The sequence below is a fragment of the Parasteatoda tepidariorum genome, chromosome X1, assembly GCF_043381705.1.
Source record: "Parasteatoda tepidariorum isolate YZ-2023 chromosome X1, CAS_Ptep_4.0, whole genome shotgun sequence".
Taxonomy (NCBI): Eukaryota; Metazoa; Arthropoda; class Arachnida; order Araneae; family Theridiidae; genus Parasteatoda; species Parasteatoda tepidariorum.
The window spans coordinates 14,131,891-14,149,656 of NC_092214.1; the positions used below are offsets into that span (position 1 = coordinate 14,131,891).

At 27.9% G+C, this 17,766-nt stretch overlaps 1 protein-coding gene across 5 annotated transcripts in view; it reads right to left on the reverse strand.

Moving 5' to 3' along the window:
- LOC107452152 (ankyrin repeat domain-containing protein 27) overlaps positions 1 to 17,766 on the reverse strand; it is a 125,203-nt gene that overhangs the window by 47,798 nt on the left and 59,639 nt on the right. For all 5 annotated transcript variants that reach the window (XM_016068467.3, XM_016068468.4, XM_016068466.3 and 2 more), the window contains 3 exons: positions 11,638 to 11,709; positions 6,745 to 6,808; positions 519 to 657 (listed from right to left, as the gene is read on the reverse strand). In XM_016068467.3, coding sequence (XP_015923953.1) covers positions 519 to 657; positions 6,745 to 6,808; positions 11,638 to 11,709 — 275 coding nt within the window. The remainder of the gene's footprint in view (positions 1 to 518; positions 658 to 6,744; positions 6,809 to 11,637; positions 11,710 to 17,766) is intronic.

Sequence of the window (17,766 nt, forward strand, 5' to 3'; positions counted from 1 at the left end):
GCATACATTTCTCAAATTGTAAAAATATAATCTTTAAAGAAATTTCAATTGCAGTTTTATACAGGCTAAGGTTTGGTTAATGTATATATAAATAAAAAAATAGTTATTCCATTTCCACTGAACGCATTAATGTACAAAAAGTGGTCCATACATGGGAAACACCTACATGATAAAACTGGTAGTACTTANTGCAGTTTTATACAGGCTAAGGTTTGGTTAATGTATATATAAATAAAAAAATAGTGTTTTCCACAATGTTCGCAAAAAATTGAATTAAACTGGATCTGAACGCATTAATGTACAAAAAGTGGTCCATACATGGGAAACACCTACATGATAAAACTGGTAGTACTTAATTTTTTATATCAAGTAAAAAATTATTTTTGCTTTTAACCACTTTTGCTTAAAAAAAAAAAAAACCATAGTATGTTCAGACAGAAATTTAAATATTTATATTAGTATAAATAGAAGTCTAGAATATAAATAAAATGAAAAGAAAAAAAAAACAATTATATTACCTGAGCTTGTCAGCTGGAGAATTCTCCCAGCAAAAATTTTGAACATATTGAAGATTACTGATGAAATACTGAGGACGAGATTGGACAATTACAAAAGCTAAGAGTGGAATTAAGTCATCTGATGTTAAACATGGTACATCTGAAATATATAATATTCATAAAATGAGTTGCATCATATTAATAATTTATTTAACATAATTTAAATTATTACATTTAACTTAATGCACCAGAAATTCGAGATACATCAAAACAAAACAGGATACGTAAGTAAAAGATCTATTTGTAATAAAATCACAAACAATTGAAAAATTATGAATGTTTTATACACTTCAACTGAATTGATCAGTTATTATATGGGATAACTATGCATTCTAAGACATATCTGATCTTCAACATTGACACTTTAATGGTAACATATGAATTAAAAATATATTTATACTTAATGATAAAGAACTTCCATCAATTAGAGTTTTATGCCAATCTAATTTGATGAAAAAAAAGCAGCTCAAGACTTAGTATAACAGTACAGTTAGAACACAGATAGCAATAACATTTAGAAGATTCTATTATGATGTACAATCAGAAAAAAAAAATAATAAAATAAAAAGATCACCCTTATAACTTAAACAGTTGGTCAGATTTTCATTTTATAAAGTGCTTTGGTAATATCTCAAAGAAATCAAATCTTATAAAATGTATAACAGTTAGCTGTAACCGCAACGAAATATGTTTTTTTCGATTAAAAAACTCACTTTTTCTAAAGAAACATACCTTTTTTCCCCCCAAATTCAGATTTATCACAAACAAAATAGGAAGTTTTGAAATGCAGGCTTTCATAGAACCCCTTAAGCTTAACCACAATAACAGTTCAAAAATGTTTTACATGAATGCTATTTTAATATTCAGGGCCGGATTAAGCGTACGCGGGGCCCTAGGCCATGCAAATTTTTGGGGCCCTTCGATAGAGTTGTTACTCTCATATATTTTTTATTTATTTAAATATAATAGTATTTATATATCTTTTCATTTAAGAAAGCATATTTAACATAAAAATAATAATAATAAATTAAATTTTACTTTATTTTGTTAAATTAGAACTACAAAATAATCATAACATTTTGAAAAAATTTTAATATATATTTGAAATTGATTTTTTTTAAAAAAAAAAATCATTGTTTTTTGTAAATTCATTTTCAAAAAATCCATTTTAAGGGGGCCCCAGGCCATGGCCTATTCTGGCCTAATGGGTAACCCGGCACTGTTAATATTCCATGTTTCTCTTCATATCTTTTAAATGATTGGTTAAACTGCAGTAATACTTTCACATAAAGTTTATAAGTCCTCAACACAAAGATAAATATGTAATAAATTTTGAATTTAAGCAAATATAAAAATTGTTATTAATTTTTATTAATTAATTTTTTATGATGAAATTATTTTTTTGGATTGTAAGGTATAATCATTTTTATATATTAAGAATTTTCAGGTTTTTTTTTAAACCTAAATCCAGATTTTCATTCCATCTGACTAATAAAAAAGCGTTTAAAAACTAACTTATAAAATAAATTATAGAATGTTATTGATATGATACCCCACTAGCCAAATTGCTATACTTCATATTATGTCATACGAGTTAACTTATAAATTAAAAACTGTTTTCTAAAACTGGCAGATAGTCCTCTGTTTTTAATTCGATATTTTTCCGTTTCTCGTTTTATGCTTAGACTGTTTACTTCCAATTGTCTTCATTAGCAATTCAGCAACAGATTCATTAAATTGGTTCTTTCCTACAATAGTGGCACTGCTTTTTAATTTTAAAGGTTTCTGTTTTACAAACCTAGATTAGGTTAAATTGTTAAAGGGCGAAACATTTGAAAATTTTCCTATAAAATTCTGGATAATTCATAATCAGCTGTTTTAATGTTTTGAATTAAATATTGAAAAAAACAATGCATACATTTTGAATGCTAACAAAGCAAAGCTATTTTTTTCTATGTAGCAACTAATTATCACTATTTCTATTATTCATTTCAACAAAAAAAAATTTCATTTTTTGGTTCTTTGCATATGTGTTATGTATGTGTTTAACCATCAGGATATATAAATTAGTAAAACAAATAAGTAATCTGATAATTATGTATTTATGTTTATAAATGATAGCAATAAACAAATGTTGGCAGTATTGGCAAAATTTAGTTACATTACCATAGAAATATATCTCCCATGAGAGTGCACAAATTGGCAACTATGTGCCATACTTTTTCCTATTGTTTATGAAGGAATATTGTTAAGAGGAAAGAAAATCTTACTACCACTTTTAATTTATTTTATTAATTTGGGATCATATTTACTTCATAACAAGGATTGATGGTTTACATAATGAAGTTCTCCATAAAATCACTCAATTAAATTACAATATAATATAATTAAACCTTTTTTCATATTTATATAATCTATTTTAACAGAACAGAGTGCAAAATTTTTTTACACTAAATTACTGACCTGAGCTTTATAATAAAAAAAAATTTGTTCTTGTAGTAAGAAGTAACTGAAAATACTTATCTACGAAAATAGTATTAGTAAAATTGAAGTTAGCAATATTAAAATAAAGCTATGAAATTAATAGAATATATTCCAGACTTTAATGTTTGAAGAAAGTGGATGAGTTGGAGCTTGATACAGATAAATATAACTTTCCAAAATATTTAAAGTGGTAGGCAAATAACAATTTAAAGAAATCTAAATTTGTTTCATTTTGCCGGCTTTTAAAAACTTCTCTGCACAATAGATTTTATACATGAGTTTAAGTTGTTTATATGCAGAGTAGTACTGGGCTATAAATCAATATATCGTGACATATCGATTTAACGCCTATATCGGCAGGCCGATACAGCCACTCTTGTTCCAGGCAATGCATCAGAAATCTGATTTAAGCCGTCGAGTAAAGAAGAGGAACGATACAAGACACGCAAGGATCTTCTCTTACATTTCGATGCCAATTCGCGCTGTGGAAGATGATGTTTGTTTCGTTATGTTGAAACGGCCTTGATTGATGAGCGGTAGAATCAGAATCAGTTTTGAGAACATATATCGTAATCTCGCATGTTCGTTTTCACGCCTCTTCTTTTTCTTTTTTCTTGATATCGTTTCTTGTGGATAATTTTCAGTGGGACTGACTTTGTGATTGCAGTCGCTACTTTGTTCTAAATCTATTATTGAAAAGAATATATAAAGAAGTGTTTCTTAATAAATTAGGTAAATTATTTTTTTAAAAACAAAACTTTTTTTATATTATATGTTTAAGTAATTTTTTACATTATTGAATTTATTACAAACGGAAATCTAATTTAAGATGCCCATAAAGAATTAAATTACAAAGTAATTACACTTGTTAGGCTATTTTTTACTTTATTTTAATTCATTAAAAACTTTTTGGATAAAACTTCTAATAATTTAATGGTTTTTTATTACCTGTACTCTAGTACCTGGTCCCCTGTACCCTTAAATTTATAAATCTTTAGTTGTTTTTGTTTTTATAAATAAAATTATAACAAAACTTGTTTTTCCTCTTTTGGATTTGGCCATAATTCAATCAACTTTGTTTATTCAAAAAAATTAGTAAGGTTTGCGACTTCTTTTTTAATCATTTAGCACTTTGTTTTATTAAAGAGTATAATCTTGTTTTTTAATTTTCTTTCAATATTGTCAGTTAAATATATTATCGAATACCGTAATTCTTTTGTTTTTATTTTCAAGAAATTAACCCTTACTTTGTTTTTTCTTCAGAATTCGGTAATTATTAAATTTAACTTAATTATTTATGTGAAATAATAATGATAAAAAATAGGGTTGTTTGAAAAGCGTTTTTTTTTTTTAAAAATTTATTTAGCACTTTGTTTTAAGCCTGCAAATAATTTTTAACAAACTTATTTTTTAAATTTTCTTTCTATATTGTTAGGTAAATATTATATTGATAAATTTCAATTGTATTTATTTTTTTATTATTTATTTTTAAGCTTAGAAATCTTTTGTTATTTGAACGATCATTTTTAGAAAATATAACATTAATATCTTTCTTTAGCAAAACATATCTATCTTCAAATTCATAAATTGATTTAAATCAATCTGAGTATGAAGTTTTGATAGAAATCCTACTTCTTGTGCCTTACAAGTAAATGAAATTCAAAAATACTATATTGCGATACATCGCTATATTGCGATGCAAAACTGACGATGCATCACAATATAAAATTTCTTATATCTCCCAGTCCTAATGCAGAGATGAGCAAAATTATTCTAAATTAAATTTATCAAATAAATAATTGAATGTTAAATCATAAAATTTATTACCACACTAATTATTCAAAAAAAAAAAAATAATGTTCCGATAAATCAGAACAAGTTTGCAAGCATGAAATATCTGCAGTGTTTAATAATGTAGCAGGTTGCATGTGAAAAACCTATGTTTTTAGATGTGTTATTACAGAAATGGTATAGAGAGAAAAATAATGTTTGATTAAATGCTAATTTAGCAATTGGACTGAAATCATAACAAGAAAAAAAATTGTAGTTTTGATGAGTAAATTTAAAATTTAATAACTAAATCCAACTACAGTAGGGAGCCGATTATCCGGAACGATCGGGACCATCGCTATTCCGGATAACTGATTTTTCCGGTTTTCTGAATCGCTACAAAAAGCAGTTTTTTTAATTGTTAAACCCAACTAAAAAAAATTTTTTTTGAAATAATCTTAAAAAAAAGAAAAACGATGAGGTAATACACTAATGATTATTTCTAAAATGATGGTAAGGTAAACATCTTTCAGAAAAGAACGAAAAATCCTAAAATCTTACGAGGAAAAAAAAATTTTTTTTTTTAAAAAATGGTGGGAAAATTTCTCGAATTTCGTTCCGGTTTTTCGGTTTTCCGGATAACGGGTTCTGTACTGTAGTACCTTGTAAAGCATTTTTTGGTTGAAAGTACAAGAATTATTAAGAAAGCATTTTAATTTATAACAAATTCTTAGATGCATTATGTTGATTACAAAATGCTTTTGTAATCATCACAAATTCCATAAAAGAGCCTGCTACAAAAATATATTGGAATAAAATAAATTGTTCTCTCAGCTAAGTGAGGAAGGAAGCATAGTTAGTTAATATAGACTCACGTGTGCACGTTGTACATTGGTGGTGATTCTCCAAGATACTTTTTTAATATTTATTGTAATACAAAAAAAAGTATCCGCATGCACAAAAAGTTTGCAGTGGGGGGAGGGAATCTGAAGCAGATAGCGTAATCATGATTTATGCAAGGTAGAAGAAAGCTAGTGTTTAGTTGAATGCATGCTGCTCTTAAAGAGAAAAGATATAACTGCCACTTTAGTCCTAAGCTCAGCGATCCCATTGTTAGCAGTAGAGGCTAAATCCAGCTGATTTTTTACCGCTCAACTCAACTATCGCTTTACAATGGAAAAAGACAATTACTGTGACAGTAGGAAATCTTTAATGTAATTTTGTTTGGAGCAAAATTACTAATAATACTTAATATGATAATTACTTTATATGAATGTAGTTCTATGTATAACTATTAATATTAATGTGGATGTATATATATTTTTTGTCAAGAATATATAAAAATATTAAATAGTTAACTGATTTTGTATATTTAATAAAATTATTCTATTATCAAAAATATTATGAGCTTACAGATACTTTTGGATTGTGTGCGCAGATACTTAATGTTTTTATTTTACTATGGAAGGAAGGTTTAATTATAAATGCTCCAAGAGGATTAAAATTTGATAGTGCAATACAATCTGCATGGAGCTGCTTCAAAAAACAAAAGGAATTGATGTTTACAATTGATTCAATCTAAAAAAAATGTTTACAAAAAGAATTTTAAGAATCTTGAACAAATTTCAATTTATGGTTCAACTTAAAATATAAGTTTAATTAGCTAGTTTAAGTTTTTCTATTCTGACCAGAATCTGCAAAAGTTTTGAAAAAAATTCAATTTACCAAAACAAATAAGATGTTTTTATAACGTTAAAATAAAGCATTTTATTTTTATTTGTTTATTTTTATATATATATACTAACCATTATCTAGATAAAACTTAATAAACTAAAATTATTAAAAATCGTAAACTAAAACATTTCTTTACTTGTCTGGCATTTATAGCATGAAAAAGAAGGATTTAAATGTAATGATAAAAGGAAGAAAATACCCCTGTTTCTAACAAGATAACATGTTTCCAGTAAAAAATTTTCAACATCTTGATTCAAGACTTCCTGAAATAGAAATAATTTTTAAGCAAACATGACAAAAAGCATATTTTATTATTATTATTTATAATGCAGCAGACAAGAAATGAACACATTTTTGCACCACAGAAAAGGTAGACAATAGAAACTAAAGCAAAGTACAAACAAATAAAGATGAACAATTAAAAGGGGAAAAATCAAAAAAGCTAAGTTGTAAAGTTTGATAAAAGTTCTCTATCTTACCTAGTATAGCTATAATTCTCTGAAATAACTACATATAGGATATATAATATCAAACTCAATATTAATATCTCTACCTTACTATTTCTCATTTTAGTTAAATTTACTACAAATACCCAGAGAGTGTAAAATAAATATTTTATATAGAATCCATGTAATTCAAAAATCATGTTGATACTAATACAGTGTAAAGTCTCTTTTTGATTTCAAAGACACTTTTTAACAATCAAAATAATCAAACATCTCTTCATCTTCCCCTCTCTTAAAAAGAAAAAAAAGAGGCCTTTTGACAGATTTTTTCCTTTTCTAGCTTCTAGTGATTTATGAATTTAATCCATTAATCACCAGAAAGGGGAAGAGAAGACCTCCCAAGACCATCGAGTGACCGTAAGTGACGCTTTTCCTCTGGAATGCAGAAAAAGAGGGAGATTTGTTTTCAAAAGAGTGCAAACTGAGTCCACTCCCCCCTTCTTTCCTATGCAGCTGGCTATTAAAAGAGACTTTTCCTGGAATCTTTTACTGTGGAAAAGGGTAAACGCAGCAAACGATAATGTGGAGGGAGAGTCAAAATGGAAAATTTGAATAGGTCTAAAAGGATACACATCCTTGAGAAACATTGTTCTTCCCAGACATGTAAGCGATAACAATCCTCCTCCTCTTAAACCAGGCAAAATTAATATGTTCCTCCTTAACGTTGTTTTAACAACCACTGAAAATAAAGAGACAAGAAAAAATAAAGAGAACCCTATCAGCATGTCGCACCTTTACCCTTGATTGATAGCCAATGATGGGAGAGAAAATAAGAATTTGTCACTTTCCTGCCGTCAACTTGAACGATCTCCTCTTTAAGCATATATTTTATCTATACAAATAAGGAGGAAATGAATTTCTATCCTCCACCTACCCACCTCCATGAATAATGGGAATTCCCGCTTCTTGCTCGAATCGTTCTAGTTCAAAATGGCGGAGAGAGCAATTAATATTTTCATAACTGTCAAATTTTTTTCATTTTCTATATTTTAAGCATTAATTATTTTTTTCTAATATTTTGTTTTTGATTGATTAGATATCATTCTAATACTAAAACATTATTGCCTGAAAAATAACGTTTGTTTATTTTTTGCTTCTCAGATTCAGATAGTTCCTTATATCGTTTTAAGCTTGGTTTACCTTAAGGGTCTATTATAAGAAAAAATCTATTGTCCGGACTTCCGGAAGTCCCACCGATCCCAGATAAGCAACTTTCCACTGTAGATACATTCTTCACTTTTACTTTTAGCGGTACTTTCACACAAAAACATTGCTACTATCAGAAAAACATCAGACAATAACAGTCATGGAAATCTGAAGAAAATTGAAAATAACTAATTCATTTTACGATATTTAAAATATAATATAGCAAATAGCTGCTTTTTTCAGCACTATGTCATTTCAAGAGAAGAAAAATTTAAATTTTACATGATAACACATTAATGTTCTGGACGGTTCTCATTACCACAATTTTACGAAGATAAATCTCTATGAGATATATGTCATTCTCCTGAAGTTTAAATATAAGGAAAGTGTTTCATCCCATATAACAAACAAAATTTTACTATGTTGAACAACCACAAATTTAATGCATACCTTACAAATAATCAACAGAAATCATAGAAATAATTATTAAATATAACCAATAGAGCAATGGCAATCATCTTTAATATTAATTTAAAATTTCCAAATTTAAAAGAAATCAAATATTAAACAGTTAAAAATAATTTAAATAAGTTTTTAAAATACAACCAATAATTAAGAACAACCTTACTTTATGCAAAATCATACCATACAGTACAATTGTGAGTACATTAAGTTCATCTCTTAGTATCTCAAATCTTACTTGTAATTTTATTTAAAATAAGGAATTCCATGTATATCAAATGATTAAACAGCTAAAAATAATTAAAATGAATTTTAAAGAAGTAATAATAAATAAATTTGACAATAATAAATGACAATATCTCTGTGTTGTGCAAAATAGTTCCACACAGAACAATTGCATATCTGCGTGGAACACAATACATATCTTATAAACAATTAATTATTCATTAATATCCGAATTATAAATAAATCAAATGAAAAAAACAGATAAAAATCCCTTAAAAAATTTTAAATTAATAATGAATAAATCCAATTTTGTGTAAAATTTTACCATACAGAATAATCCTAGATGCAATACCTCTCTTATTACAGATTTAAAAGCTTCTAATGATGAATAAATAAATCAAATGATTAAGTTGCATAAAAACAAAGTAATTTTTTTAAAAAATTAAGGAATAAATAGAAAATTTCAATTTGCGCAACATTTTAAGATACAGAATAATTGAAACTGCATAACATCTCCAATTCTCAATCCAAAATAACCACATTAAAAATAAACAAAAAATACTTTTTTTAATGACCTCTCACGAGTCGAAGAAAATAAAAAAACAGAAAATGTAGGTTTCCCAAAAGTGTCAAACATACTTTCAATCATCGACTTTTTATCAAGAAAAGCATTACAGTGTTACTTAGCTTCAAATCATATATTTTCTAGTGCAAAAACAATAATGTTGACTTTCAACTGAAAAAGTGAATAAACTTAACCTTCGAGATAGATTTTTTAGGCATTTCTAAGATACCATTTCCTCTTTGATTCGTTAAAGTATCTTAAAATATACAAAAAGATTGCAGCAAAAGAAAGAAAAAGGATGGGTGATACTGAAATTTTGGAGTATCAATTAAAAAAAAAGAAAGAATTTTCAACTGTGGGGAGAAGGAAGAAAACAACAATCATAAAATAAACCACCCCTACATATATGTCACCTATGTCCAAAATTTAATGTTTAAAATGATAATTGTTTTTGCCAATAAATTACACAACACTTCCTTTCATGTAAACTAAAATTTTACCGAAATATTTTGATAACTCCTATCTAAATAAACAAGTAAAAATAAATTAGCAAGCTCCCACTCTGTTTAAACATGTAGATCAGTGTCTCCCAAAGTGTGGTACGCATACCCTCAGGAGTACAGGAACAGTTTAGCCGGGGTTTCTATTGGCTATTTTTTGCAGAGTTAACAGTTAATAATTAGTGGTGTCAACAGCCAGTTGTGATTTTTAACTTTTGTGCAATTTTTTACAGTAAAAAATACATAAATTTTTTTATTAGTGGTACACTGCGTTACTAAAAATTTAGAAAGGGTACACAAAAATCATAAGTTTGGGAAACACTGATGTAGGTGGACATACACAAGAATAAAAGCAAATATCCAACTAAAAGCACAATGGAAAATACAATTAATAAACTAAGTACACAAACATGATTTTTAAGTGTGTAAACACTTGAGAATCAGTGAGTATATACAAGCTAATCACATTCTAAAGACACCAAAAAAAAATTTTAAATCTTGAAAAACTCAGAAAACAGAAAAAAATTCAAAATCTATATCATCCATCACCTTTTCAAAATTTAAATTAAAAAACATGAAAAAAACATCAAACGCTATATAAACAAAACCTTCAACACAGAAACTTTCCAACATGATTTATATTCTTTTGATTTAGGTATCAATAACCCAGTTGAATTCTGAAAGACCCTCTTTAAACAGAATACAAAAAAAATAGCCAACTACCAAGATTTACAACAGGAAAGGGTTAACATAAAGTTTTTTAACGATTCAGCTCTACCTTAAGTTTCCTGTTTAAATGTAATGGACTTGTATGTTGACCATGAGGCTCAAAGACTCAAGCTAAGTTTCTTGATTCCTGAAATCTGAAGCACGTCCTAAGTTTTTGACTTAGAGTAGGGTTCACTACACCAGATTTATTCTCATCAGTGTGTAGTTAGCATGAAATGAAGATTAAAATCACCAAAATCTAGAAATGTTCTGCAACTTCTACCTAATTCTGAAGACCATAGCTTTGTGTTTTCAAATTTCAAAGAAATGAACTAAGAAATTGTTTGCTCTAACTTCATTTTTCTTTTTGATTTCAATATGCATATTTTAATATAATCAAACAATTTTTGAAACTTTTCATTGAATAAAGAGAATGTACATAACATTTAAATGAAATATTTGTGGAGAAATTACAGTAAATAACTGAATGAGACGCTAACTGCTTTTAAACTTCTCTTTTATTAAAAATTTTAAACTTCTCTTGGGTTAAAAATTTTCAATTCCTAACAACCAAAGAATTATGTAGATCTTTTTGGTACAACATTATATATGCTAGTTTCTGTAACAGCGCCAAATACATAAACAGAGATTCCAACTACTATGAATTCTCTGTAGTTTCAGAAAATATTTTTTCTAGTCTTAAAAAGGATAAAATCTCTAGTAATTTTTTTAAAAAATTCTGTTTCTAAAAATCAGCTTTAGTCACTTATCACTGAAAAAAATAATTCACAGAAGTCTTATAAGGTTAAGAGTTTCTGCATACATAAAACATTAATTCTTTTTGAGACTATTTTATTTTGAGGCATGAAAAACAAAATTACGTACATTCATTCTAGCCAATTCCCTACAAAGAATACAAAATCAAGTAGTAAGATCTAAAAGCACTTAAAAATGATCAGAATAAAAATAAAATAACTTACAAGAGTAGACAATAAGCAATTAAGCTTTTCTGCAGGACTTCCTCTAGAATTTAATGATGCTAATTCGACAATCTGCAAAGCAATAATTAAAATAAAAGAAAAATACTAAATAAAACTGCCATTATTGTGTTATAACATAAAATTACAGAAAAACAATGACAAAAGAAACATGCAATGTATTTTACAATAATATAATATTTGCATAACAAAAATAAAGAGCGAATAAATTATTATATGAAAATAAATCCGGACAATGTGAATAAAGCACAAATAAAATTAAAAAAACAGATTACTATAGTTTTGTCCTATAATCGAGAACCCTTCTTAATGTCTAAACACAAAACGAAAGAAGAAAAATAAGCAGGTACAGAAACAAAATTGCAAACAAGTTGCAGCAAGGGAAAAAAAGCGATTTAGCCAACAGGGTAAGTGGAACAAACTTAAACAAGAATCAAGAGAAGAGATAAAAACAGTAAAGGTGGTGGTAGGGTGAGAATACCAGGTAGGGTTGGCACAGTATTTCCCATGGTTTTTACAGTCTTTCAAAAAAAAAATGTATCGCTCAAAAAGAATAGATGTTTTCCCATCTTCAGAAAAAATGCTTATTATTTCTGCTATTATGATGCATGATCATTTTTAAAGTTAATGACCTAAAACCTTTTGACTTAGATAATTTTTTAAAAATGTTTATCATGTACTGATAAATAAATGAAAATACTAACCCAACATTAGATCAAAAAATATTTTTGCATTAATACGTCGTTAGTGGTCTGGTTTTATGTCTTAATAATAACAAAAATTTTGGAGATCAAATTTTTATTTTAATATATATATATACAGTGGTGGCCAAAAGTGCGGACACTTTTTGAAAATTTCATGTTTTTCAACTTTGTGTGCTTGTAGAATATATTAATTTTCACAAATACAAACTTTTATATATCAAATTGAAGTTAATTTTAATGTAGAATTTAATAATAAATACAGTATTACAATATCTGTATTACAAAAAAAGTTATGCAATTAATAGTAAGATCTATCTTAGATTTGCATTTTTTTAAAGTGAGACTTACACAATCAATACTTAGTAGGATAACCCTTAATTTTTAAGACAGCTTCACAGCGTCTTTTCATCGAGTGAACGAGTGTTTGGAGTTCATCTTTCGTAATCACATGGTGCCAAGAATCAATTATAGCTTCAATAAGTTGTCTTTTATTGGATGGACGTTTTTTTCGTACAAGAATTTTCAAACGTCGCCACAAATTTTCAATTGGATTGAGATCAGGGCTGTTTCCTGGCCATGGTAATATATCTATGCCTTTATTTTGAAACCATGCTTTGCATACTTTTGCTGTGTGGCATGGAGCTGAATCCTGCTGAAAAATAAATGGTGCGTTGTTGGAGAAGAGATCCCTGATGGAAGGTATCAATTTTGGTTTCAGGGCAGTTTCGATGTATTTTTTGGCATTCAGGATGCCATCAATCACTTGAATTCGGCCCACACCATCTGCAGATATACATGCCCAAATCATGACATTTGTTGGATTTTTAGTAGTTGCTTCAATGCAATCAGGATGAAGCGCTTCACCTACTCTACGTCTCACGTATTTTCTACCATCACTTCCAAAGAGCGATATTTTACTCTCATCACTCCAGATTACTTGCTTCCATTGATTTTCTGATCATTTAATCTGTTCTTTTGCCGACTTAACTTGTTTTTCGCGTAGCTTTTGATTTAAATATGGTTTTTTCCTTGGAATTCTAGCTTGTAGTCCAAATCCTGATAAGCTTCTTCTTATTGTTCTTGAACTTACTGCAATACCAGCTGCATTCATTTCACATCTAACGGCATTTGATGACATTTTTCTATCTTGAAGGCATAGCCATTTAATTTTTCTATCGTTAATAGCACTTGTGCATTTTTTTCGCCCTGATTTGGCATCCTGAATGCCAAAAAATACATCGAAACTGTCCTGAAACCAAAATTGATACCTTCCAGCAGGGATTTCTTCCCCAACAACGAACCATTTATTTTTCAGCAGGATTCAGCTCCATGTCACACAGCAAAAGTGTGCAAAGCATGCTTTCAAAATAAGGGCATAGATATATTACCATGGCCAGGAAACAGCCCTGATCTCAATCCAATTGAAAATTTGTGGCGACGTTTGAAAATTCTTGTACAAAAAAACGTCCATCCAATAAAAGACAACTAAGTGAAACTATAATCGATTCTTGGCACCATGTGATTACGAAAGATGAACTCCAAACACTCGTTCACTCGATGAAAAGACGCTGTGAAGCTGTCTTAAAAATTAAGGGTTATCCTACTAAGTATTGATTGTGTAAGTCTCACTTTAAAAAAATGCAAATCTAAGATAGATCTTACTATTAATTGCATAACTTTTTTTGTAATACAGATATTGTAATACTGTATTTATTATTAAATTCTACATTAAAATTAACTTCAATTTGATATATAAAAGTTTGTATTTGTGAAAATTAATATATTCTACAAGCACACAAAGTTGAAAAACATGAAATTTTCAAAAAGTGTCCACACTTTTGGCCACCACTGTATATATATATATATATATATGCTAATTATCTTCATTATTATCCTGATGTTGAAAAACTACAAACTTAAAATATTTTATCATAATTTTATTTCTCTTGAACAAGTAATTAAGAGTGTTTTGCTAAGTTCAAAACTTGAGAAATTTCTTCTTAAAAGAATAAATACAAAGAGAAATAAGTAAAATATATTTTTTCTAATTTAATTAAACAAATGTCAAAACAATAACATATCTAATGAAATAAATCTTAACATTCTATAACAAAATAAAAGTTTTTCAGCATTTTATTTACCAAGTCTGTTTCTTAATTTAATATGGAAGTGTGGACAGCTTCAACATCATGTCAAATAACTTATCCACTGGTTGTAATTTTTCTACAGTATTTCCCTGCTTTTCTTCTATCAAACTATGTAATGACACTACTGAGAAAGGTTCTTGATTAAAAGCAAAAACTATTTCTGTTCTAAGGCATTAAGCAAAAAATATTTCTGCTTATCCCTTAGAAAGTTCTGAAATATAAATTAAAACACAATCTTTGATAACAGGGTTGCCACTCAAATCTGGAAAAAAAAATTTCCTGTGTTTTCCCTGTACATATTATGCACTATATATTAAGAGGAAACAATAATTACTGTGCTCTTGTGTGAGCTATATTGGGCGAACAATATTTATTAGTTTTAATTGCTGGAAAAACAGCTGAATATACTTAAATAATGCTATAGTAAATGAAATAGTTTAGTATAGCTGAAATATCATGGTTGAATATCACATAGATTACACTTTAAGTGGCCACCATTTTTTAAAAGACAAAAATAAGAAACAAAATTCCCTGTATTTTCCCAGTTTGTTAAGAAAAAATCAAAATTCCCTGCATTTTCCCTGTTATTTTAGGTGATTTTTAAATTCCCTGTATATATTCCCTGTATGTATTCCCTTTTTTTAGAAAAAAGGGGAAAAAACTGGTTGGAGGAGTATTTTGTTTATAGGATTTTATTTCACACAAGCAAGATAATTAATTTTGTTTACCACAAAATATTAAGAATAAAAACATCTATATTTTAATCTGAAATCAAACCCATTTAACTGCTATTCCAGAGCAGCCGGATTTTAATTCAACTGTAACATTAGATCATTACTGAAGTAAAAAGGGTTGCTTGTCGAAGAAAATTTTTTTTTCTGCAGGTCAGGTGTAAGATATTTTTCTTCAGTCAATGAAACAATTCATATACGTTTTTTCACCCATTGGCTGGGAAAGAATTTTTAACTAACTTTAGAATTAGCGTCTGCTCGCCAAGTTTCAATCTTATCATAGATATTTGTGACTAAAATATTACTTAAATTCTTTAAATATTACAAACTACTAACAACATTTTTGTTTAAAAAATGTTTTTCAAAATAGTTAATTTGAAAAATTATTTAAAACAATTTTGGATACAATTGATGAAGAGTTTGCAGTTTTAAGATTTTCCTAATTTAACATTTAAAACTCTTACAATTATACATTTAAAAATTTTAAAATATGATTTGTCCTAGATAATAATTCATAATTTCCAAACTTTTTTATAATTTCAAAATACTTATGCACACAAAAACACATATATCTAATCAAATCAGAAAACTTAGTCTATATCAAGAACTCTAATGAGATAATGTAATTGCAATTCCTTTGTAAAAATTGATAACTAAGCAAATACAGTAGAGAACCAATTATCCGGGTTGCTCGGGACCATCGCTATCCCGGATATCTGAATTTCCCGGTTTTCTGAATCGACCAAAAAGTGTCGTTAATCGATGTTTTATCGAACCTGAAGTACAAGGAAAAAGTGTATTGCATAAAGTAAGAGAAAAAAGAAAGGTACTCCTAACTTTAAAAAGAAAAAAAAAATGGTAGAAATATAACATTTAAAAGAATAAAAAAATTTGCAAGTTTAGACAAGAAAATCAAGTTTAAAAAATACAAAATTCTCATATTTATTTTTTAAAAATAATTACAATTCCTAAATTAAATAATATAAACAAAACCAATGATTAAATAACGCAATATATTTCATACCTAATTATACGGGGGGAAACGATAAAATAAAAGGAAAACTTATTAATCTAAATAAAAACACTTGAAAATTATCGAACCGAAACGATAGTTAAAAAAGGCACTAGCATAAATATTAAAACCCGGAACAAGGCAAGATCAACGGAATTCAAAAAAAAAAACCTAATGATAAAATTTATGAATAAAAAGAATTAATTTATTGAGTGCGAAATTTATCGCGAAAAGAAAAAAAATCAAACGTAGTGGAATCAGAAAAACAAAACTGCAATCTGCTTCATAAAATAATCCTATGTTTAAATTAATAAACAATTCTCCTTTTATTTTATTTTTTTTTTTGTTGATAAAAACAAGATTTTTAATTACAGCAGATGTGATTCCACACCAAGAAAAACTTGCAATTGATACCGCACTTCCAAAGAATGAGAATTTATTCAAAAGAAAAAGATTTTATTTTTATTAGTCGATGTCAAATAAATATATTTTTCTCTTTTCTTTTTCTGTTCACTGATATGCATGCAATGCATTTTCCCCACCCCCCTCGTAAATCAAGCAGAAAACGAAATCAGCATGCCACACCCTTGAGTTTGATTGACGGCCTAAAGGAAAAAATAAAACATTCCTCCCTTCCCTGCCTTCAAGGTCACGGAGGAAATGACGTTTCTCTGGGTAAACGGGGAAAAAAAATTTCCCCTTCCTTACATTTTCCTCTACTCAACTTCAAGGATGAGTCCAATTTCCGCTTTTTTCGTTCTAGTTTAAAATCGTTCTAGTTTAAAATGGAGGGAAAATCAAGCAAAATTTTTCCCGGTTTTCTGGTTTCCCGGTTATCTGGATACCGGATAAATGGTTCTCTACTGTATTAGCAATTTATTTTTACTAGTGATAAATAAACAATTTGAAAGCGACAACTGATAACGATCAAATCATAGTTCATCATTCCCGAAATTACTTTATGTATGCTAATAAGTAATCCAAAATATTTGCATCTCTTACCCCATTTTATACCATACCATTGTTGAATCAGTGTGATATTTACATAAAATTATAGCAAAGTGTTTGCAACACAAAACTACAATTTTATATTTCTATCTCCCTGATTGTCCCTGACTATAGAGCATAAGCCACTAGTTTGATCAAACTTTGTTTCAGTTGCATAAGGCTGTTACTATAAAGAAATACGTACTACTAATTTTATCAAAAGGAGTTTTTCATACCCCTTTTTGCACCTGGGATAAGTGGGTTAAGAATAAAAAAAATCTTAAGCTCATAAAAAAAGAAACTTTTAAAAAAAAGAAACTTAAAAAAAAAAAATTGGTATAGAATCTGGTAAAAATAAAATAGAATAATTAACTTTTGTTCCAAATTTTTACCTGAATGAAACATAGGGTTTTGAGAAAGATGTTTTCTGCAATTAAGTCAAAATAGCTCAGTCACAAAGCAAAATAAAGTTAAATTTACAAGTAACCAGCTTTTTCTGGGCCATTTTCTATAGTATTACATAGAAACTG